General features: G+C 43.5%; 1 protein-coding gene across 3 annotated transcripts in view; it reads right to left on the minus strand.

Moving 5' to 3' along the window:
• Positions 1 to 24,722, minus strand: part of NFATC3 (nuclear factor of activated T cells 3) — a 140,068-nt gene that overhangs the window by 93,626 nt on the left and 21,720 nt on the right. For all 3 annotated transcript variants that reach the window (XM_073307568.2, XM_073307566.2, XM_073307567.2), the window contains exon 2: positions 10,646 to 11,777. In XM_073307568.2, coding sequence (XP_073163669.1) covers positions 10,646 to 11,777 — 1,132 coding nt within the window. The remainder of the gene's footprint in view (positions 1 to 10,645; positions 11,778 to 24,722) is intronic.

The raw sequence follows: 24,722 nt of genomic DNA on the forward strand, positions 1-24,722 counted from the left end.
TATACAAAATGATGGTACCTAAATTAGCTGTTACTCATCAAGAAAGATCTTGGAGTCATTTCCAGTACCCTGGAAGCAATATGTTTCCACAGTGCTGCAAATTTATAAGAATCCTTTTCACTGTTCCTGTATCATCCTGAACCATTCTCCAGCTTGAGAAGACTTAAAAATTATCTCCAGTCATCAATGGAACAGACACAACTGAATAATGTAGTTGTCCTTAACGTGCATCAAGACAATACCAGGGAACTAGATGTGAATAAGATTGCTGACAGTTTCATCCTGAAAGCTACAGTGAGACATAAGGTCTTTAAACTAGGACGTTAAGTGAAGACAGCATGTAGGTGATTATAAATTACAGTATATTGAAATCATTGTAATGTAATTATGTAGTTTATAACAATTATTTAAATACCAATGACAGACAGTTACTAGACTATGGAAGAAGTGTGTAAGTATGCTGAAAAACAGCCTCCCCCAAAATTGGCAAAGTGGCCCTCTCAAACACACATGTCCCCTCTTCCAAAGCACACACTGGCAAAAACAAAAGTCAGTGCCTATGTCTGGAGACATCAGATATGAGGATCTTTGGGCTATCACCTCTCCATCCACACAGAAGATGAACGAGGAGACCGAGGTGGCCTCCAACAAGGCCATGGGCCCCAGGACTGCCTGTCACTCCAACAACTGGGGGTCAGGAACATGCAAATGAGGGTGGAATGAAGAGTGGTCTGAACCTTGCTACAGATCTCTATATTCTTCTTCTAGCCTCCTCCTGGAAAAGGGACCAGAGAAGCGTACTGTGGATAGTAATGCATCCTGAGGAGACCCTGTAAGTTTCTAGGAGGAGGAATCAGGAAGCTTTTCCAGGAAGAACCAGCAACAGAATCTGGTCTCGCCTTCCTAACAGGAGATGAAGTCGACAACTCTGGAACTGAGGACACATGCCTTCTTTTAGGCACCATGCGCTTCACACCTGGATCCAAAGCATGCAACAAAGCCGAGAGATGAACATGGGCTACCACAGTGATCGAGCACTCCAGAACCAAGGAGGCATGCGGAATGGACACATAGATCAGGTCAGGAAGTGACAATGGATCTGAAGGTCTGAATGTCATCGGATCCAATGATACACATGGGCTCATATCTTTCGTTATTGAAGCTGGAGATGCAATGGGTCTCTGCTTCTGGCTCGTAGTGGCCCTATCAGAATTGGAGAGATTTGATAGCTCTGATGCGCAGGAACCGGCACTGCTAACATTGACGGTCTTGTTCCTATGTTTCTCTTTCCTCGGTGCCACAGCATCCAAATCCGAAAGTGCTGATGGCCCTAGTTCAGAGGCACCATTTACGTCAATCTTCCAGGAAGTGGAAGAGGCAGTCAGAACAGACCCTAGTTCTGCAGTCACCGGAGTTATATCCGAGCTGAATCACTGTGAGACAAGAGAGATGGCACCAACAAGAGCAGCTGAGCTAGACCCCGACCTTTCTTCCAGAACCAGGGCACTGAGATCTGACCATGCAGTCTCGATTCAGACATGAATAGCTTGGGGGCTTGACTGAGGGAAATGCAGTAACCAAATCCACCCTTATAGGGGCTCTGGCTTCTGAGAACTCTTCAGTTGACCAGAACAGATGGAGGTCACCGGATTGAGACTAAACTCTTTAGACCTTGCAACCGAAGTCTGAACAGATCCGGTGTCTCTAACCCCCAGAGCTTCCTTAATCAGAAAGAGTTGCAGATGAATCTCCCCATTCTCGCAGGCCCTGGGGGTGAAGGTCTGACTGATCCAACACCCAGAAGATGCCTGGCCTTCTCTCAGACACCATGCACCGCATGTGGTTATCTGAAATTGAGAAAAAAGCAAAGCAGGAAGCACAACTTTTTTGCTTTTCTGATTCTACCATACCCCCAAACTGGGGAGACACTAACTTCTTGCTAACTTACTATAAGCTAACACTAACTAGCTGTTTTGGAACAAACAAGTACCCTCAAAGAGATTGGAGGAGTTCACATCCATCCAGGCATGCACTGGAAGGAATGGAGGTGAGGAGGGTGCTCCACCCCCTATACAGCCTCACTCTCAGTACATCTGGAAAGATAAAGGAGAGAACAAAAGCGCACTAGCTGAGGCTCCTAGAAGAGGGTTTTTACCACAAGGTGGTGCAGTATCCCATAAACTGGAATATGCAGAGCCTCCCAAAAGAATGTTTGGTTACCAGTGAACTTGCACCACCGAAGATGTTCCCAGCATATTTGACACTATGGAATACATACACGTGAAAAGTCACCCCATGATCTGGTAGAAGAGTGAGATTTAGCGAACAAGAAATTCAATGATTTGGGTAGTTTAATGGAGGAATACTAATTAACTGAAAAGGGGAGAGAAAAATAAGATCCAATAAACATACTCCTAACAGTTTGCAATGTTGGATTCTCCCATCGCGTCGACAGATGTGTGTTCCGCTACTGTTGACCTGAATTCTGGGTTTATTTGTTTTTATGGCTTCTCACATGGGAAGCAAGTCCAATCCTGGATTTGCAAATACGGTTGCGGGGAGAGTTGGAGGCACTGGCCTTATGATTTTTTTTTATTTTATTTTATTTTTTTTTTGCAAAGATCTCACATGCCACTCCTCACAAGTGGACACAGCCTCATGGCAAAAACCTCTCAATCTGGGTCTGTTCAATGCAACAAATTCCCAGATTCTAAGGTCTATGCATGTTTTTAAGTTGGCTTTCAAAGTATCTATATCTAAGGTGAGGTTGATCCTTAGAGCAGGTCATGCTCAGCTGGTTGAACAGCATGGCTTTCAGTATGTCAGAAACCTCCATGTGGACAATGTGTCCAATCCATTGAAGTTGAGCCCTGATGAGCATGCTCTCACTGCTAGAGATTTGGCACTTCTTAAGGGCTTCAAGATTGGGTATCCTGTCTTGCCACTTGATGTTGCAGACTGATTTCCGGCAATGACTATGAAAGCTCTTTAGCTGTGTAAGGTGACATGTGCAGAGTGTCCATGTCTCACGGTGATACAGGAGTGAGGTCAGTACAGCAGCATGATAGATCTTTATCTTGGTTCTTAGGCGGACTCCACGTTTCCTCCAGAGTCTGTGGGTGAGCCTGCCAAAGGCCAAGCTGGCCTTTACTGGGAACTGAATGATCTCATTATCCAACATGGTGTTGCTGGAAAGTATGCTACCCAGGCAGCAGAATTTCCTGACCAAGTAGAGAGGTGGGATCCTGAGGCTTGCAATGCTGGTGCTGACTGGTACATTATCTCTATCTTTTTCAGACACTGTAAAACTGAAGAATTTTGAGGCTTCGGCAGAAAGGTCCACAATAAACTGAATGTGTGTGTGCAATGAGGGGCACAGTCATCAGAAAACAGGAGCTCTCTTAATAGCTGTTCAGTTACCTTGGTGTGGGCCCTGAATCCATGTAGACTGAATAGACGCCTAGCTGCCACCCCCATCCAATCTAAACTGAACGTGTACACCTCCATCAAAGTCCTGGAATGTGAACAAGACAATGGCTGAAAAAACAATGGCAAAGATGACACGAGACACATTACGCATCATTAGATGATGTTGGTACAGGTAAGGCTACTGATGAGTCACCACACTCCTCCATCACCCTGGCCATCATGAAATTACCAGATGACAATCATCTCTGGGCAGCCAAATTTATGAAGGAGTTTCCATAGGCTCTTGTGACTCACTGCACCAAAGGCCTCTATCAGGTCAATAAGCACCAGGCAGGGATCCTTGTTCCGTTCACAAGACTTCTCTTGATCTTTGTAGACAGACAAATACATGTCTATGGTGCCACAACCAGAATGAAAGCCATACCGTGACTCTAGATACACCCAATCCAGTAGTTGAGATACAAGCATGCCGAGGTCACAGAAGGATCTTCCTTGTTATAGATAGCAAAGAGATTCTGCAATGGTTGTCACAATATGCATCACTTCTTTTTCTATGGATGGACTATGAAAACATCCTTATACACCTGTGTACCTGCTCCAATAGAGTTTTGAAAAGGCTGGTGAGCTCCCTCATCAGGCGGACACCTTCACATTTGTATACTAGGTGCAATGCCATCGGGGCCTGGAGACTTGCTCATGAACAGCTGCTTGATGGCCTCAGTAACACTGTCTAAAGAGGGGTCCACGAACAGCTCTTTCATGACAAGATGCTGCAGGAATAAGTCAATGGCTCCCTCAGACATAGGGATTGACAGTTCAGGAGGAGACTACAAAGTGCTCTGTCTGTGAGAAAGAATATCACCTTCTGGTCACCAACTGCTGCAGGTACAAAGGCTATATCATCGGATTTGGGGCCACACACATTATGGAGACCTTGGTGCGGCCCCCCCTCTTACAACCCTGCTGAGATCTTCATAAAACGCCTGTCAACCTCCTCTTATTACGAGTTAGTGTCAGTGTGTAGGCACTGATAATGGTGGCATACTGGTCTCTGGACAAGTTTACATGGAGCACCATAAATTGGTCATTGACTCCCTTGGGGACCAAGTCAAGCTTCTGGCAATGTCAGGTAGGATGGCTACCCTTACCCCCAACTGCCTTGGCTTCTCCTTGGCCTTGCCAATCCAATAGTAGGTGTATCTTGATCCCACCTCCTCAAAGGTGTGATTCATCAGTGAGTCTGGTTTCACTGAGGGCAGCAATGTCTGTTATAAATCTTCAGTGTTTTGGCAATAAGAGCTGTTCTACATTCCTATATTTGGTCATTCCATTACCCAAATGTCCATCTGAATTTTTGTTTTATTGTGACCGCTGTGTTGGATGACCAATCAGGAGCAGTAGCCTGACAGATATGGAAGGGGCAGGTTGTGTTCAGGATTATTTTTAGTCCCTTTTCCTGAATTGGGGAAAGCAATGCTGTGCATAAAAAGACCTGCTCTGTCACCTCAGGAGGATATGAGCTCCAGATCTGCCTTGATCTGTGGAAAACAATCACCACTCTCAGGCCACCTGTCTGCAGAGTGACTAAGGAGTGTCAGCAGCATCCTCTGCCTGTCCCCATCACCACAGGACTCTGGTACATTAACTGAGTTAAATGAGTTGTCTGAACAACCTGCACTATGAATGGATTTAAGAGAGATGTTTGTGCAGAGCCATTTCTGCTTTCTTGCACAATCAGCTGTTGTCCTGATGGTGTAATAGATGTTATAAGCATGGGAGCGGATACTGGTGCAGGATTTGGTTCTGGAGTTGTCCTTCTCCAGGATGAGTAGTCAACCTGAGTGAAAAGCCTTATCTGCTCACAGATGTAGCAACTGGTCATTGATTATGTATATAATGCAGCTTACCCTCATATGCCATCTTAAATCATATGCTTCATCACCATGCCCTCCATTGTCACTGTGTTCTGCATTGTCTGCTGATGAAGTTTTTGTGGTGATGCTGGCAGGAAGGTTTAGGGGTTACTCATACTTACCGAAGGAGCATGGAGGATAGAAGTGTCATCATCAGGTCTGCCCACTGCTCAAGAGAACTTCAATATTGATCTACCAAACATTTTACCTTTCCTTTTCCTACCAACACAGCATCAGGGAAAAAAATCTGTAGAGAGCTGCCATTGGTTTTGATTACTATTACTAAAAGCAGAGAGAAAATTGAAATATATCTATTTCAAAAAGGACTGTTATGTGACAGACAAAGCAAAAAGTCGTGTAATGGCTTGTATAAGCTACGTTTCATACTAGATTACCCATCAACTCCAAACAGGTGGATCTCGGTCATAAAAAGGGTCAATTTTTTAAGCAGCTTTCACTACTATTTTGGGAAGGGGGTGACTGACCTAGCAAATTCTAATGTGAGCTAGCATAAACACATTTAATCTGATTTAAGTTAAAACTGCTTTTTATCATCCTACTATACTACAAATAAATACTCAAAGCTCATGTAATGCAAGAATACTTTCTATTGGCATATGTCTACACTTGAACAGTTACAGAAGTGCAGCTGCACTGCAGACACTGCCTACACCAACAGGAGGGGTTCCCAAGAGGCAGTAGTTAGGTCGACAGAAGAATTCTTCTGTTGACCTACTTCTGTCTACACTGGGGGTTAGGACAGCATACCTACGTCTCTCAGGGGTGTGGATTTTTCACAGCCCAAGAGACGTAGCTAAACTGACATATGGTCTCACTGTAGACCAGCTCTTAAAAATCCTTACATTTTAAGGATATACTAAAAGATTGTAGAATGAGGGGACTCCAATAGTATTTAGGAAAAAACTTCAAAAATTCAACTAATTTATGTCCTTAACTACAGCAATTGCAGGTCTCATGTAAGAAGACACTAGTAGAATTCACAGAACAGTAAGGACACTCAATGGGGCAAGGACTCCTGTGAACCTCTGCTTCATTAATTACATGTGCCTAATTTGATATTATTAGCTACATCTAACTTCAGTTTTATTTCACATGCATTCTTTATACATACCCACCCTCATAAATCCTATTTCAGACACATCTATGCATTTAAAAGCAAAACGCCAGTCAACTTTATTCTTCATACATATATGTACAGCCAATTGAAAAATGAAATCATAGATGGAAGTCTTCATTTGGTGTAGTTTGCATATCTATTTAAGCACAGTGCCAAAACCTTAAAACAAAGAACTGCATATGTATGCGAATGTTTTCTAACTTGGCCAAATAAAACAGATTTTCACCAGACCACAGGAAGATAAATCTGCAGTAAGGACACTTCCTCTTTCAGATTTCAAGTTTCTGTGTCAAACCACTGAGGCACTAGAGCAGGGGTGGGCAAACTTTGTGGCCCTCGTGCCACATCAGTAAATAGAAATTGTATGGTGGGCCAAGAATGCTCACAAAATTGGGGTTGGGGTGCAGGAGGGTGCTTTGGACTGGAATTGAGGGGTCTGGAGAGTGATCAGGGCTGGGAGAGGTTCAGGGATGCGGCCAGGCGGCTCTGAACACTGCCCCATCTGCAGGCACCGCACCTGCAGCTCCCTTTGGAGCACACAGGAGCCAGAGTGGGGCCATGCTGCGGCTTCCGGAAGCCGCATGGTACGGCCCCCGACCCTGTGTCCCAGCTGAAGCGGGGCCGAGCCACGTGGTGCGGTCCCCGACCCAGCACCCCGGCCGGACCACCGGGGATTAAAGCAGACCATCGGCTGTAGTTTTGCCCACTCCTGCAATAGAGCCATTCAGAAAAAACTGCATAAATGATAAATCTATTGTGTGTCCCTCTCCCCGACACTCTTCATATTTTAAAAAAAGGCTCAACTGTTTCTGGTGGATACTGGGCTAGATGGACCATTGGGCTGACCCAGTATGGCCATTCTTATGTAGTTCTAAAGGTTTATTTGCGAAGTCAATAATTCTATGTAATGGATTTACTTTTCTTTTTTACATCTTAGGTTTTTTGTATTGAATTAGCTACGTTAGAATAACCTTAGGGTTGCATGGTAAACTTCTCAGAGGAATTAAAATATTTATTTTTCAAAAATACTTCATTCCACACCCCCGTGTGCACGCATGCGCGCGCACACACACAGGGTCACATATTTTGTAGCTTTTGGAGGCAGATCTCATTGTACACGCCAGGGGCACCTTGCATTACTTATTCCCCCAGCCACCCTCACAAGCTTCCTATGTGCTACGTTCTCATACCCCTCCAGTTCAGGGACCTCTTACAACTTCTACCCTTTCCCCCTAAACCACTGTCCTCTATTCTCCCCCTCACTGCAGAGGCTCTGAGCACTCTCTTTTCACCCACAGCCCCTTTTCCCCTTGTAGCAAGGGCTATGCATTTCCACCATTCCATCCATGGTTCCGCTTGCCCCTCCTCAAGTCCACACCCAAACAGGTCCCTGCTTCCCAAACCACCACCACTTTACACATGTACCCCCACCCTACCAATTCCTTTGTGAGCTGTGCCTAATGATGCCTCCTAGGACATTCCCTGATTTTTTGGAATTGATTGGATGCAGCTTTCCACCGTTCCAAAGTTATCACATTACAGACAGAAACAGATGCTACAGAGTTCAGTGTTAGACCTTGCTTCACTTGGCAAACTACAGTACAGTCTTAAATCATGTGATCAAATACTTTTGTTCTCCACATGACCCCCTTCCTCTTTCCAACTGGTCTTTTTAAGAAAAAAAAAAGTCTATTGAGAGACTGTAGTCTCTCGAGATTAAAAGTAACTATTCCATAGCCTTCTTTTTCACAGGCAGGTTGGTCTGCTTAAAAGGCTCAGGGTGGAAGATCCCAGAAGTTCAGAGTGGATGCAAGACTGAATGAGCAGTCTCTTTCAAAAGCAGAATGAGAAATTCAGGATAGAATTAAAAGGTATTCCTGCTACAAAACTAGACTGTGTTCCCACTAGAAGCATTAACCACTTTTAAATGTCTGGTCACTTTTGAGGAAAATCCTAAGGAGAGTGCTGCTTCCGACAGAAAAGTTGGTTCACCCATGGAAGTGCTAGTTCATACAACATGCTGTCTGAAAAGTGAAAACTCTCTCTCATTGGGAGCAGAAAAAGGTAAATCCCATTCAATGCAAATCTGGAGATACTTATGAGGAGCACTTTACACTTCTTGCTTCCTTTATTTATTTTGCCTCATTTTAACTCAGAATGAAATTCAATTAAAGCCATATAAATTCTCAAGTTTGTGTGTCCAGTTGAAAAGTATCCAGCTTTAGAAAGACTAATAATGAACATACAAATTCTGAAAATAAGTGCTCTGCAGAGGTGGTCTGGAATCTTTCTATGCAGCTGTGGAAACAGAATAAACTGGCTAGTTTTGCTGTTCGTGACAGAGGGCTAAGCCCTTCTAACAGACAAGTCTGATTCTGCCTCAAAGCACCAGACAACTGGAGACCCATTGTGGGTAAATATGAAATAAGAAGTATAACCAGCTTTTCATTTATAACCGTGGCCATATGTTTACTGACAAAAACCTTTGTTAATGAAGAGTTAAGGTTACCCAGTTGTATCATGTCCTTTCAGAATGTTGAATGCAGTAAAAGGAATGTCCGAAAACCGGGAAATACACAGTTAAGGTACACACCCACACAACCCTTAACTCTGCCCTCCTAGAGGCGGCCATAGCCACTGGGAATTATCTGCATGCACTGCTGCTTCTGTCATTGTGTCAGGTGAACATATATTGAATGGTGGAGAGATTAACCGGAGCAGCTTGGAAGAGCTGATTGTGAGATGAGGTGATCTTGATGGCTGTACATCTATGGATGTTTGTGTTAGCCCCTCTCCCTGACCATTTTACATGTGATCACAGGAAAGAGGTACCTATATACCTTGAGAGGGCTGACCCTCTTGGAGGGGCATCAGACTAGCCTGCTGAGTAGGACCAGAGAATGCTGCCCAACTCTAGATTCACCTGTGCCCACTCCACTTCAAAATATTCACCAACAGCTGCAGTTAAAGTGGTGAGCAGCTCTGTGAAAGATGCCTCAAGTGACTTGCATAAATATCTATGCATGTTCAGCCAGGAGCCCACTTATCCAAGCATTTCTTCTCAGCCACAAGATCATAAGATCTCGTGGCCCCACAAAGCCACGAACGGATACCACCTCTCCACCCTGAGCAATATGTAGCCTTCTAGTGAGTAGGGAGTGAAGAAGAGGGAGAGGAGAGGATATTATAAATAGAACACCAAGAAATACACAGAAAAACAAAAACGGCAGAAAAACAAAAGGGCAGAAGGGGAAGAGAGACCCTACATGGCAACTGTGCTGATGCACTGAGGAGATACCAATACACTTCTGTAGCTAAACAGACTGCAAACAACAGCAACCACCAGTTACTTCAGTTTGCACAGATTTCAAAGTAGCATTGTGGAAAATAACCAGATACACTTTCTCTATAGGATTGCAGCAAAACAGAAACGAATAAAAAGTGAAAACCCAATTTAAAAAACCCCAGCTCTATACAAATAAACGGTAAACCTTTATAGGTCTATTAGACGTACAATGTGGGTGAAGTGTATCTTTGATTGGACCAACTTCTGGTGTGAAGAAGAGCTCTGTGTGATTCAAAAGCTTGTCTCTCTCACCAACAGAAGATGGTCCAAAGATATTATCTCACCCATTATCTCGTATTATCTCATTGTGTCTCCAATATGCTGGAACCAACAAGGCTACAACTACTCACACTTTATATGCCTCTCTCTCTTGCTTAGCCACAGTTAGTATTTTATTGCTCTACTAGGTTACTACTAATTTATTGCACCCAAGTGCACTACGCATTGGGACTATGAATAGAACATTTCTTCCTTGAAGAATTTATAATTTAAGGCCCAAATCTCACAGGAAGTTGTATGTTGTGAACTGCTTTGTCCTTGTGAAATTCCATTTGATTCATTGGGGTTCTGTGCAAGGACAACAGTCTGCTCACATTCAACAAAGTATATGAGCTGAAATAATTGTTGCATTATAATGTGGATGGAATATTTTAACAAAGCAGCAGATCTGGTGGTTCCATTTATTTTTCTAATTATAATATTCATATTGCTAATATAATTCTCTTTGAAAAGGCTCATAATGCATTGAGATAAATACATTAAACATATGTAACACATTCAGGAAAGTTTGAAAAACTCCTAAGTTTTTATACCACTTACCGAAATATAGGAGTATGGCCAGGCTTTGGTTTGTTCCAAGTAAAGTGCGAAGGAACAGAAAGAAATTGGTCACCAGGCAAATCCTTTTTCAACACATGCTGAGATCCAGAGCAATCATCTACTGCAGTTTCAAGGGATGGTGATAAATTACCCTGTTCTTCAGAACAGAAATCTATTTTTCCTGATAAAGTAGCAGTTTGATCCTCAGAGGTCTTTCTTGTTTTAAGAGGGATGTCAGTCTCTGTACAACACTGAAATGGTGAAAGGCCAGGATTAAGACCTTGTACACTATGGAGAGAAGTGTTTAACCATGTGTCTTCTGTTATGCTTCCCCTGGGAGAGTGGCCAGGTGATGGAGTTGGAGAATGGTGAGGAGAGAGAGAGCCGGGATAACAAACTTCTGCACTGGAGTGTCGTCGCTTCCCACAGGGGGATGTAGGTCTCGATGAGGGCCTTGATGTTGGTCTTGGGTTTAGCCAATTTTCATCTGTAATACTAGTTCTAGGAGAATGACAAGGAGACTGTCTAGGAGACAGGGCATGCCCAAATCCATAAGGCTGCTGCCAAGGTTCATCCCCTGGACTCCGTGGAGAACCACCAGGAGATGCCAAAGGAGATCCAAGGGTAAATCGAGCAGCAGCTTCATTCAGCTCTGAGTCTACATCATCATAAACATGAGAGATGGACTCGCAAGAGGAAGCATCTGAGAACCAGCTCCTGGAGGAAATGCTGCTGGCAGGGCTTGGGCTAAGGGATGATTCCCTGTATGATGGCTCAAGAGGAAGATACAGGTGGTCCCTTGAAGGCCTTTCCATATATTCATTTTCTGGGCCATTTGTGCACAATTCATTCTCACTAGCTTCAATCCCTTGATGACAGTTAGGAGAGATAGATGTAATTTGAATACTAGGGCACTCAAAGGGTTTGGGTCCACCTACTGGACTGTATTTGGATTCTGGTACCTCGCAAGTTCCTTCATAGTTTTTATGACCCTGCAGTCTGGTTGGTGGAGACAGAGGAGAGGAGTGTGACTGCAATCCATGATGAGGGATACAAATTGGCTGATTTACAGAGGATGATGGTTGGTCTACATTAAAGATGTATATGGATGCACAATCATCTGGTTCAAGATCTGAAAAAGGAAGAGAAGAAAAAAAAGTCAAAAGTGTAGTATGTAGTATATCAAGTTTCACTTATTTGCCTGATAGTTACTCATTATTCTAGGCAATTCCCAGGGTACTGAATGCTGTCCAGCTTTCCTACTAGATACCACAAACAAATTTTACAGCCTTAATCCATTTCAGATTTTTTAGATACCAGTTATAAAGTGATAGTTACATGAGGCAATATTTTAATAGAAAAGACATTGCATAGCCGTGATTTTAATGATACATGTTGAATTCGTACACTTGAAAACAGGTTATATATTTACACCCTGAAATACTGATAATCTTTGTACTTCAATCTTTATTTTCGAATATATTTTCCGTAAAACATTGAAAGTTTTAAAAACAGTCAGTTCATTACTTAATTCATACATGTAACTTCCTGTATTTTTTCCCAATAAATTTGCTTTCTTCACTAGTATACAGAGATTTCACCTTATTGTAGTCCAGTTTTCCATTAATAAATGTATTTTAAAGTATTAGAATAGCATGCTTAGCAACATTTACCATGTTTAAAATTAGAATACTACAGTAATAGAAAATGTTCATGAGTCATACCTTTATGTACAGATTACAAACAGCCAGAAACCATTCAATTATAGGAGGCGCTATATATATATATCTATATAGCGCAATACCTGTAATTGAGATTTCCTGAGCACTTCTATTCCAGAAATCCTTCCTCAATCTTTAATATTTTCAGATTGAAGTTTTCCAACTCCAAGGGTCAATAAAAGCTGTTCATTAAAACAGGGCAGAAATAAAAGCTGTGGCATGTAAGCCCTGTAAATATAGTCAGCAGTTGCTTCCTTCAGTTCTACACCAACTTCTCCCATCCCCCTCCTCTGGGCTAGGGAAGCTCAATCAGCAAGAAGCCCGAGAGTGGCCTACAAGGCTTTCCCTCCTGCTTGTTACCACTGGAACTTTCCATCTGTTGCTATTCTTCTGCTAAGGAAAGCCTCCAATTACCAGCTGCTGCTGTTGCTCCTGCTCAGAGAGGTGTATATGAACACAATTATTGGGGGTCGAGGTGTATGTCCCCATCCCTTGACACCCCCCCAACAAAAAAAACCCACACCTGATTCATCCTGGTGCCACCCTCTCCCAATATACAGTATATGAAAATAGAGGGGAATGAATTTAGCATCCTCCTCCAGGCTGTAATCCCCTCTGAGCTTCCCCTTAGTGCAATTTCATTCTTTCTGCTATTGGCCAGACCCTACAGGGCTAGACCACAGAGAGAAGTATCAACTCCTACTCTTTAGCTGATGTTTCAGGTGACACAGAACACAGCTGTATGCAACCTCCCCACCCTACTTCCTTCCAAAGCTTTCCAACCTCTATAACGGTGCCACTGCTGGAAGCAGGAATATAAGAACAGATGAGAGGTGGGACAAGACCAAGATCACGGCAAGCACCAAGAATATAAGCAAGCGAGCAAAAGCATATGGTTATGGGGTGGGGTGGAGGGAAGAAGACAGACATAAGTCTGCACCAAGAGAAAATGGTTATTTCCCCTGTAACAACCACGATAATTAAGACAGTCACCTACAGTTATAAACTACACTGATTTCTTAATGGTGACTACTGCACCCTTTGGAAACTAAGCCACTACCAGTGTTATTTTGCCTACTTCAATAAGACAGCATACAAAAGCAGTGAATTTACCAGTAGTGACTCTAACCTCAATAATGCATGACTAAGGCTACGATTCAATCATGAGTATTTTTAGTAAAAGTTGTGTTTTGCCCATGACTGGTCCACAGCTTTTACTAAAAATACTCATGATTGAATTGTGCGTGTGCACGCTACGGGGAGAGCCGGAGGCCCGATGTTGGGGGGAGGGGGGGGAGGGAAGAGCACCACTTCCAGGATGGGGGGGCCCACAGCAGCTCTAGCTGCTGCCAGGATGGGGGAGCCCCGGGGCCAGCTACATTGGCAGCTGCTAAGGCAGTCCCCGGGGCCAGCTGCCCAGGGCCGCCAGAGCAGTGACCAGTGCATCTGGCTGTGAGACCACCCAAGTGGCCGGCTGCAGACCCGCTCTAGTGGCGGCCAGTGTGGCTGGCCCCAGGGCTGCCTGAGTACGAGGCTTTGGGGCCAGTTGCTTGGGCGGCCCTGGAGTCAGCCACACTGGCCACTGCAGAAGTCAGAGGTCGCAGAAGTCTCAGAATCTGTGACTTCCGGACCTCTGTGACAGACACGGAGTCCTATGCATGACTAAATAAGTGTATTAGAATCTGTTTTCCTCAACAGGGGCTTCCTGTTCTGACAGTACATATACTAACAAAAAACCATGAACTTCAACGTTTCAAGTTTGCTACTATGGAATTAAGGCTTGCTTGATACTAAAAATCAGTTTAAACAAAACATTTGAGCACGATACAGCAAAATTACAAAGCTCTAGGTTACCATACTTAATGATGCTCTGTAATTTGAATTTCTATCTTACCAAAACTACACTGCAGAATGTGAGACTAGTATGTAATTCCACATATAAAAAGGAAGAAAAACAGCAACATGCTTTTTTCTTTCCTGTGCATGACTAGATTTTTCTCAATACATACAATCAGCAGCAGTTCATGGTGGTGTTTGGAGTTAGACGTGAATATTCCGGGGGTGGCCAAACTGGCTCGTAAGCCACATGTGGCTATTTTACTATTAAAGTGTGGCTCTTGGAGCCCTCCCCCCGCCATTCTTCATCTACCAGTCGGGGGGGAGCACGAAAAGAGCTCGGGGCTTCTGCACAGCACATGTGCAGAGACTCAAGGCTTCAACAGGAGTGGGGCTGAAGCCCTGAGCCCCAGCAGGCGTGTTCTGCAAGGCTGAAGCCCTGAGACCCCCCCTCCCTCCTTGCAGGGCAGAAACCCCTAGCCCCACCACCCCGCTACAGGACTGAAACGCCACTCCGGGTGGTGTGCCCTGGCTCTCGAATTTCTGAAGATTGCCGAATGTGGCTCAGAAGGTCAGTAAATTTGGCCACCCTGATATATTCTCTGAAACTGGGGTGGACAAACTTTTTGGCCCAAGGGCCAGATCTGGGTACAGAAATTGTATAGCAGGGCATAAATGTTCATGAAATTGGGGGCTGAGGTGAGAGGGGAAGAGGAGGAGGGAGGGCTCCGGCTGGGGGTGCAGGCTCTGGGGTAGGGCTGGGGATGAGGGGTTCGGAGGATGGGGGGGTTAGGAGTGCAGGCCCCGGGCAGCGCTTACCTCAAGGAGCTCCCAGAAGCAGTGGCATGTCCCCCATTCCAGCTCCTATGCAGAGGCTTGGCCAGGCAGCTCTGCGCGCGGCCCCATCCGCAGGCACTGCCCCCTGTTCATGGCCAATAGGAGCTGCGGAGGTGGCGCTTGGGTCAGAGGCAGTGTGCAGAGCCCCTTGGCTGTCCCTGTGCGTAGGAGCCAGAGGGGGGACATGCCGCTGCTTCTGGGAGCCATGCAGAGCTGGAGTGCCAGAGCCCTGGATCCCACGCCCTGGCAGGAGCTCGAAGGCAGGATTAAAACATCTGAAGGGCCGGATGCAGCCCCCAGGCTGTAGTTTCCCATCCCTACTCTAAAAACTGAGCTGCAAAGCCTGAAACTGGGAAAGAGGGATTTTTGGGTCATACGCACATCCCACATCAATCTGAATATTCAGGGAGATTAGACAAGAAACTGTATCCCCAACAGTCCTTTCAAGTAATTTTACTTCTTACTCTTGGCACCTCAATATTATGCTAGGTACGCCACAGACTGATAAATCTGACAGTTTATCAACTCTTCAAAGCAAGGACTACCTTCAGAGCTCCTTAACACATTCAGTTTTTGCAGGGAAGATGCCCTGCATCTATTGTGTTTCCTCCGTCTTGCCTCAGTCTATGCTGCCTTGTAGAGCATGAGGCTACATCAACAACAGCGTATTAACCCTGAGGGCTCAGCCGAGTATTAGTTCATCATTTAGCAGCAAGGTATTCCCCGGGAAATATTTTCACCCTCTGACTCTACCACCTCAACCAAGCTTCACAATAATATTGTACACAGCAATGAATTAAACTGTTTGTTTCAAATGGTTTAAAACTTATACTGTATATGTATATAATGTCTGTCTGGCGAAAAAAGTGTCCTAAAACCTAACCCCCCCCCCCATTTACATTAATTCTTATGGGGAAATTGGACTCGCTTAACATCGTTTCGCATAAAGTCACATTTTTCAGAAACACAACTCCAACATTAAGTGAGAAGTTAATGTGAGTAACTGACAGAAATAATACAGTAAGTGGAAGAAGTCTACATTGTGGTTCGAAAGGTTCCAACCCTGCTGATGAACCATGTGGGTATCAATAGGATGCCACATGCTGAAATTTGTTTTTCTCCGCCTCGTTTCTTTTAACAGCATAGGAAATTACACACAAAATCACATTAAAATGAACATTACGATTTCATATCAAGCACTGAAAAGTTAGAAAACATCTGAATTAAGATTGCTAAGTATTCAAAAATGTTGGCACCCCAAGTTCATGGACACTTGATTTTGTTCTCTGTGCCTCTGCTTGCCAGCTATAGAACGGAGATTATACCACTTCGCCTCTGAAGTGTTGGGGGGGAGGGAGGGAAATCAATTTATTAGTATTTCTGAAGTAGTCATTTCTAAAAGCCCACATCATTCCTGAAACTTCTTCCATTTTCTTCAAAGACACTGTTTGGTTAAGACCAGCTCAAGAGAGAAGGTATTCTGATGAGCAGAAGCACTGATCCAGCATTTCAGATCAAATGAAAAAGAGCAGGTTTAGAAGTCTGGCAACTAGGGGGAAGACAGGATATCAAAATGTAAACAGATTGTGCCACAAGGAAAAGAGAGCCAGATGTCTACAGCAGAGAGAAAAATGCAGTGGTGAGATGGAGATGCGCAGTAGATCATAACATGGAATGGGAAAGGAAAGAACTTTATACCAATCATTTTTAAAAATACTTATTTTCTACTTGGTCTACAATTTGCTGAGTGACAAACATCCACTGAACTACAAGAGCTATGTCCCAGAGCTGGCTGTAAAGATGATGTAAAAAACTGGAGCCACTAAGCCAGAGGTTCTCAAACTAGGGGGCCAGGACCCCTCGGGGGGGGGTCACAAGGTTATTATATGGGGGTTGTGAGCTATCAGCCTCTACCCCAAACCCCACTTTGCCTCCAGCATTTATAAATGGTTTTAAATATATAAAAAAGTGGTTTTAATTTATAAGGGGGGGGTCGCACTCAGAGGCTTGCTATGTGAAAGGGGTCACCAGTACACAAGTTTAAGAACCACTGCACGAAGCCAACTGCCCTGATTGTTAGTGGTGCTTTATTTTTCCCCATTTGGAAATATTACATTCATGATGAAGTAGGGGAAGGACTTAGCATAGTTTCTCCTCTGCAGAAGGGCCTCTCTTTCCTACAAAGTCTGCCAATATATCAGGGATGGAGTTTGTAGAGGTTGGTTCAGTAGCAGGACACATGGCAGGTGAATTAAGTTTCACAGTGCAGGGAGTATTAGCGACGATGCTGGTGTACTCAAGTCTATGTTGAACTGCAGAGTTTGTCTTACTCTGATGCATCTAGTCACATCCAGATCTAAAGATTACAAGGAACAGAGATGAGGGGGCATGAGACCACATGAGCATAGAAAAGGCACTTTGACTTCCATACAGGGGAGGAGCTTTTTATTGCAAACAGAAATTGGTCTTTGCAAACCAAAAGATTTGAAATCAATAAAAGGACTCAAGCCTTTGGGCAACAAACTACAGTATCAGGATGTTCTAATACATAAATAAAAATTCGGGGCATATAATGCTGAACAGCAGTTTACAGATAAACTCAGCCAAAACTGTCAACTATATTACATCAAGGGTCACTGAACTGCTGTTCAAATCTAAATGCCAATACCATAGTTGATGTCCATCATATAATCCTAGTCACTGTGTATGGCCTAAAAAAGGTCCAACCATCAATCACCTACAGAGATGGAGAGAAGCCACAATACGCAGGAAACAAAGGTCCTTTTAAAAAATAGTATGATATACAGGAAAGGTGCTATAACACTATATAAGATTAACACTATAAAGTGCCTGAAAAGAATAACTACTTAACTGTAATTCTGCTTTTTTTTTTTAAAAAAAATGAACTCCTAAATTTGGGTAGTATAAGTCAAGCCAAAACTTCTCTAGCTCTCAAAGCTTGGTCCTTTGGAGGCACAGGCAAGCAACCCTTATTCTGAGGCCAATAGCTAATGACATAGTGCCCTCTAGAACATATATTTTTCAGTTCCTTGTTAAGCAGGAATGAAGAGCTCCCCAAAGTATAGTTTAAGCCCACACAACATTTGTCAGGGACAGATCAACAAAGAAAAATAAAGAAAATGCCATACCCCTTCCCCAATTCTGACAGTAGGTGGATGTGTAAACAGGAATCCATTCACATATTTTAACAAATCAGAATTAGAAAAAAATTAGAATCAGAAAAAATGTATGAGGGGGAACAGGATAAAATTCAGGTTACAGAGAAGTTGTCCCAACCCAAGACAGAGTTCGTAAGGCTGAAGACCTAGAACCAACATACAGCTCTGCAGCGGACTGCAAATCAGGACATTTATGTATGGACAACTAGTCTCAGAATGAAGCTGCCCTGTCTCTAAAAGTAAAAAAAAAAATATCTAAGTATGAGGCCCACTATTTCCACTCTCCATTCCCCTCCAAAAATATCCATGCAGCAGGGAACACAGAGAGGAGGGAAAGTTCTTCATTTCTTGAAGTCTAAGTACCAAAAGCTGACAGTGGGTAAGGAATCTTCATTCCTTCTCCCATGCCCAGAATCCCTTTGAAGGGACTGGGGGGGAACATAAATGACAGAATTTCATCACACCCAGGGAGAAGGCAGCAACAGTATATATGTGGGAGAAAGATGTACAGGTACATGCTCCTTATTGTTGGAGCTCTCAAGACCACATATGCTTCTCTGCTGGTATGGCCTACATTTATCAACAAGAGAAGAAAATTACTTAAAATAGTGGACCATGGGGGTGTGGGGGAGGGAAGGGAGAAGTGCAGTAGACAAGGGTATTTGTTATATACTTGGATGGTCAGAAGTCAGTGCTTTAAAGAATTTGTTTTAAACTCCCTCCTCCCCCCACATGATGTTGAATATTTAAGAAAAATTCAGCATACAATATGAATATCAGTGGCTAGACAAAGGGTCCAATTATTATAACCTCAGCACTTCAATAGTTCCTTTTTGCCTAGAAAAGAGAATTTGTTATGGTTTAATATTCATACAAAAATTGTAAACTTACATTGGTGAAGAACAGGTAGATTGATATGTTGAAAGAAACTCTTGCAACATTTGCCATTTCCCAACAGAAGATGTAAAAGATACACACACTGGTCACTCAGATTCTCCTCCCCCGCCCCTTTCTTCTATTACAGTCAAACATTCAAAAAAAAAAAAAATGGAGATCAGCCATCAACCAAGATCAATTTTTTAAAATCTATTCTTTGTAAAAAAATCTTTGTTCTCACAGCATGGTCATGAAATGAACAGAATTTTTAAAGTTTCCTTTTAAAGAAAAGGGCAAGTTGGTTTATTTACAAATGCACATTAACATCCATACCCAAGGTACTCAGAAAACCTTATATCAATTAAAAAAGTTATGGCCTTAAAAAAAACAAACACATACACTTTGAAGTTGAAGAAACAGTTATAGAAGAATCAAGCCCTATTTATATTCAATCATCATCATGAATGGCTTTAGACACTGCCTCCACAACACATGGTTAAAACTCATATTAATCACGGTAGCTAACTTTGTTTTGTTCATGCCAGAAGCCTAGGTTGGCACAGACGTCAACTGATTCAGCACATTTTTTTGCAGAAATAGTTTGTGGATCCCGTTGAAAACCACTGGTCTAGACTACAAAAGAGTGTGCTGAATCAGTTGGCAGGGCTGAAGCCAGGAGCTGAGGGGTTGAAGCCCCGATCTCCAGCACCCCCTGTGGGGCTGAAGCTGGGAGCAGCAGGGCTGAATTTTGGAGGCCCATGTCCCAGTGCTCCCCATGGAGCAGAAGCCCTGAGCCCATGGGCAGAGTTAGGAGACACAGGAGTGTTGCTCCCCCGCAAACTACAGTGCAAGAGCAGGGCATTCCTGGGGTAGCTCCACCCGCCACACACACACCCCTCCTTCTCTCCCTGCCCCTGTCCAGGTCAGTGGCGGGCAGCCAGAGCCAAGCAGTGCAGGACAGCTGCTGCTCTAGCTGGTGCCATGGAGCAGGCAGTCATACCCTCATATCCTGCTGCTGCTGGTGCAGGGGGCTGAAGCTGCTCCTCAGCTCCCAGCCCTCTTTACTCATGCAGCCAGTAAGAGCTGTCTGGGTGGGGGGGACCTGGCTCCATGGCTGGCAGAGCCCTCGGGGAGCTGCTATCGCAGGGGGAGCCCTCCCTGCACCCTGACCTACCCCCCCCCCATCTGCACATAGCTCAGAGCTACCCCGTCCCTACACCATCCACCCCCCATCTGCACACAGCCCAGAGCTACCCCCATGCCTGCACACAGCCCCTAGCTACCCCTCTCCCTGCACCCTGAGCTGAGCCCCCCACCTTTGAGTTATAATTTTCGCTTGTGCCCTTCCTGCTCCCCACCTGAGTCAGGGGGTGGAGCTGGCTCAACCCCCGCTGGCCCTTGCCCACCCAGAATAGAAATGAAACTACACCTATTCCCGAGCCCCCACTCCCTGGCTGTGCTCTGGAGTTTTTGTAGCATGTTATGGTGGGCCTCAGAAAGAAAAAGGTTGAGAATCCCTGACGTATATTTATCTTATTATAGACAATCACTAAGACTGCAATTTAGTCAGGAGGTCACGGAATCTGACTTTCAAAGACCTGTGTGACTTCAGCCAGTGCCAGCAGGCTGCAGCAAGGGGAACCTGGAGGCGGGGGGACCCCCTGTAGCTCCCAGCTGCCCCAGCTCGCACTTTGTCATGGGTATTTTTAGTACAAGTCAGGGACAGGTCACAGGCTTCTGTGAATTTTTCATTACTGTCCATGACCTGTCTGTGACTTTTACTAAAAATATCCATGACAAAAAACTTAGCCTTAACTATCACAGGATGGCTGGCCCCTTTAAGAGTAGGCAGCACCCACTCCATCCATCTTCTTTAGGGGAAAAAAATTCCATCTCTGACCACCTGTAAGTATCAGCATGGTAGCTGTATTAATTTGAATCAGCAAAAACAATGAGGAGTCCTTGTGGCACCTTAGAGACGAACAAACTTATTGGGGCATAAGCTTAAGCATAAGCTTTTGTGGGCTAAAACCCACTTCATCAGAAGTAATTACAACTGCTTAGGTAGCTGACTGGCCCCTAATTGACTAATGAGAATCTGGACCTCATAAATGGCAACCACAGCTCAGCTGGAGGACAGTTCCCGTAGAGAGGCACTCCCAAAGAAAGAAGTAAGAGAATATCTTTGGAAAGCAACTTAGGGAGGGACCTTCCAAATTCCTGCATGACTGGAGACTCAGCCTATAAGGAGCTGCATGCTGTCTGGAGAAGAACTGCAGTTGGCTGGCTTCAGCAAAGCAGTCAAAACTGAGAGTGTCTTTAGAGTACAGGGGCTAGAGTTGAAATGGAAACTCAGGTGGAAAAAGTTCAGACCGAGTATGCCTCCCCACTAAGAAGTCTGGATGAAGATCTTTTCTGTTTTAGTTGATATTTCTGTCAATGAGACACTCAGAAGGGGGTGCTGTTAGATATATAAATGTCTCATTTAATGACCCAAATGAGGAAATTATTGCAGGGTGTACACCCACTGGTCCCAAAGGGGTACACAGGGAATACCATGTTCCTTTTATAGGCTACTGATAATCTTACAGGGAACGGGATACTGTAGAAATGTAAAGACAAAAATACCTTCATATCAGTGTACGATCAGTGTATTAAGAAGACACATCTAACTGAACACCTAGTCATGAATAAATTTAGTAAAGCTAAATTTAGCTATATGCAGAAGTTACATGGCTTCAGATTCAACTACTAATTAACAGAGGATGAAATCGTGGCCCCACTGAAGTCAAGGGTAAAACTCACAAGGACTTCAACTGGGTCAGAAATTCACCCAGAGAATCCAAACACAACACAAGAGAAGCAATGGTTCCAAGACCTGCTTAATATGGTGATTAGAAAAATACTAAAGGTCTTACAAGGAGGCAGGAAAAGTTAGCTATATAGCTTGAAAATAAATAAATAATCAATCTTTTCCTGGCATTTGCTACACCCTCTGCCCTGTCTGAAGACAGGGTGGGCAAACATTTCCTTACAACATTATGCCCCTGCTGTTTTCTGATACTGCAGCATGTATATTTGCCAAAGCACTAGTGATCACATTCAGTTCTTTATTGCAGTTTCATAGGAAAACAGCATGCTGAGAGAAGAGCATGCTCGTGCAGATTGTGTTTTACGTTAATGGATCAGATGATTTCTTCAAAAAGAAAGTTTCTCCTTGTCTGCATATCTCATACTTCTCTTTTTTGAAACTGTTCACACTAAAATCCTGCCATAATTTCCTGTACAAACTTAAGCAAAATGTGGTTTCTACTAAAACAGCAATAAAAAAGGAATCCAAGCCTATGGCAATAAAACCCATGTGACAGAGTTACGACTATGACAGCAAATATCAAAGGAAGTGAAACATTTTGGGCCCCCATCCTTTTTTAAAATGCATGAAAAACATTACTGTTGTTCCTTTTCAACCTGAGTGGTTACTCAAAGTTCAGGGCCCTTAGGCATACTCCAGTTGGAAGCAGAAATTGATGGAATCCAATATTTTCTTTGATGCAATCTTGTTCATTTACAAATAATGTACAAAGGCCTGCTTCTCTGAACACAGGTGGAACCAAGAACAAAAGGAGCAGTTGCTTAGCTCAGGGCATGGCTACACTGAAAACTTCAAAGCGCTGTTGTGGGAACGCTCCCACGGCAGCACTTTGAAGTGCGAGTATGGTCGTACATGAGCGCTGGGAGAGAGCTCCCCCAGAGCTCCTGGTAATTCACCTCCACAAGGGGATTAGCGCCCAGCGCTCGGAGGCTATCTACACTAGTGCTTTAAAGAGCTCAAACTTGCTGCGCTCAGGAGGGTGATTTTTCACACCCCCGAGCCAGCAAGTTAGAGCACTATGAAATGTAAGTGTAGACAAGCCGTTATAGTCCCAAGCCTCTAACCAACACCAGACCCAGAAGTACACATGCTCTCTCTCTTTACAGGGTCACACTGTGCTCACAGGCAACTGGTTGGCTTTCTTGCCTCTGATCCTCTCTGTTCTTGTCTGTCTTCAGTTTGTGTGTTCTGCCAACAGAAACATTTTTTTCTGAAATTTCAGTAGTACGGTCTCACTACAACAGCCAGCTGTAAAAATAACTATATATACACTGAAAGAGGAACTTACAGGTATGAACAAGAAGCTAAAGATCTCAACAACAAAATTTGGTTCAACTGCTGGATTAGATTTGTAATTGCTTATAAAACAATGTGCTGTAGTTTCAACTGTAACTGAGTATTGTTCTCCTGACTGAGTCTCATCTAACTAGAGGAATATGAATTGTGTTGAAAATTAATGTAGCAACCTTAACTACAAGAGACTGATTCCTGATTTATGTGTGTGGTATGAATATTAAACTTTTCCACCCTTTAAATTAGAAAGGCAACATTTCTTATCAGATAATTATTTCTTAGCATTCTATACCAGTAGATAGAAAGTGTTGAAATCTGCCTCTTGTAGCTTGTCAACTTACAATATTCAGATGATCCCCACAAAGCAGTGAATTCTGGAGACAGTCAGAATTTAAGCTAATTACAACATATGCCAAGTGCCCAGGATTCCATGCTGAGGCCAGAGTTTTGAGAGCTAGCACTCTGGACTCGTTTGCACTCCCAAGCCTTGAGGCCACCACAAGCTAGCTCCACCCTGAAACTTGCTCCACTCCCACTCATGCTACGCACTAGATCTTATAATCACTTATGTGACCCGCTGTTAAAAATTCAAACAGATTTGCAAGTTCTCGAAATCAGCTCTGCCCTTAAACGGTAGGAGCTATAATTTTTTTGGAGTGTGAGGATGGAGTAGATGTTACGCTATATTCTTTATACGTACAAGGGATTCAACCCATGTTGAAGTGTAAAACTCAGTTCAATCTGAACTATAGAGATGTGACAAAGTGATTTCATAAACAATTCAGATCATCCTCAAGGCTCCAGTCAAGCACCTGTTACTCAGCCAGAAAGCCTACTGAAGTCAAATGGAGGATTAAACATTAAATTTCTTAAAGTGGTGAAAATTATATTCTGTGTATATGATCACATGATTTTATAGATATAGCTCTCAGACAAAATTTTAGTCGTTAAAGTTAAGGTTTAAGTGGAATCCCACAAGCAGTATTACCCTTTACCAAAATTCTTCATCTTTAAAAACAGAGCCCAAATGTCAGTTGCATACAATAGAATAGTACCTTTTCCCCTTCAAGAAGGCCTAGTAAGTTTGTATATCAAGCACTTGAAAGTAGTCTCAGATTTAAGGTGTCCATGCAGCTTTAAGTTTGCCCCCTCAGGCATATGTATTATGATACTGTACTTAAATTACAAGTTCATACTCCCACTTTGCCCATACAAAGCTCCTGTCTCATACAGTCCACAGTATGGACGTTTAAGGGTCCTGAATTGAGGTTGCACAGACAACTTTAAACCTGGCATTTCCTAACTTCTGAGTTCTTTGTCATGCAACCTAAACAACACTGTCGCAATAAAACTTTTTGCATATAATATTTATCAAGTGTGTAGTAGAGATTTCAAAATTAATATAGTAGATATTTGAAGTTTTAGTTCACGTAACTTAATGCAAGTGAAGTGTTGGTGAAGTT

Source organism: Lepidochelys kempii, chromosome 12, assembly GCF_965140285.1.
Source record: "Lepidochelys kempii isolate rLepKem1 chromosome 12, rLepKem1.hap1, whole genome shotgun sequence".
NCBI lineage: Eukaryota > Metazoa > Chordata > Testudines > Cheloniidae > Lepidochelys > Lepidochelys kempii.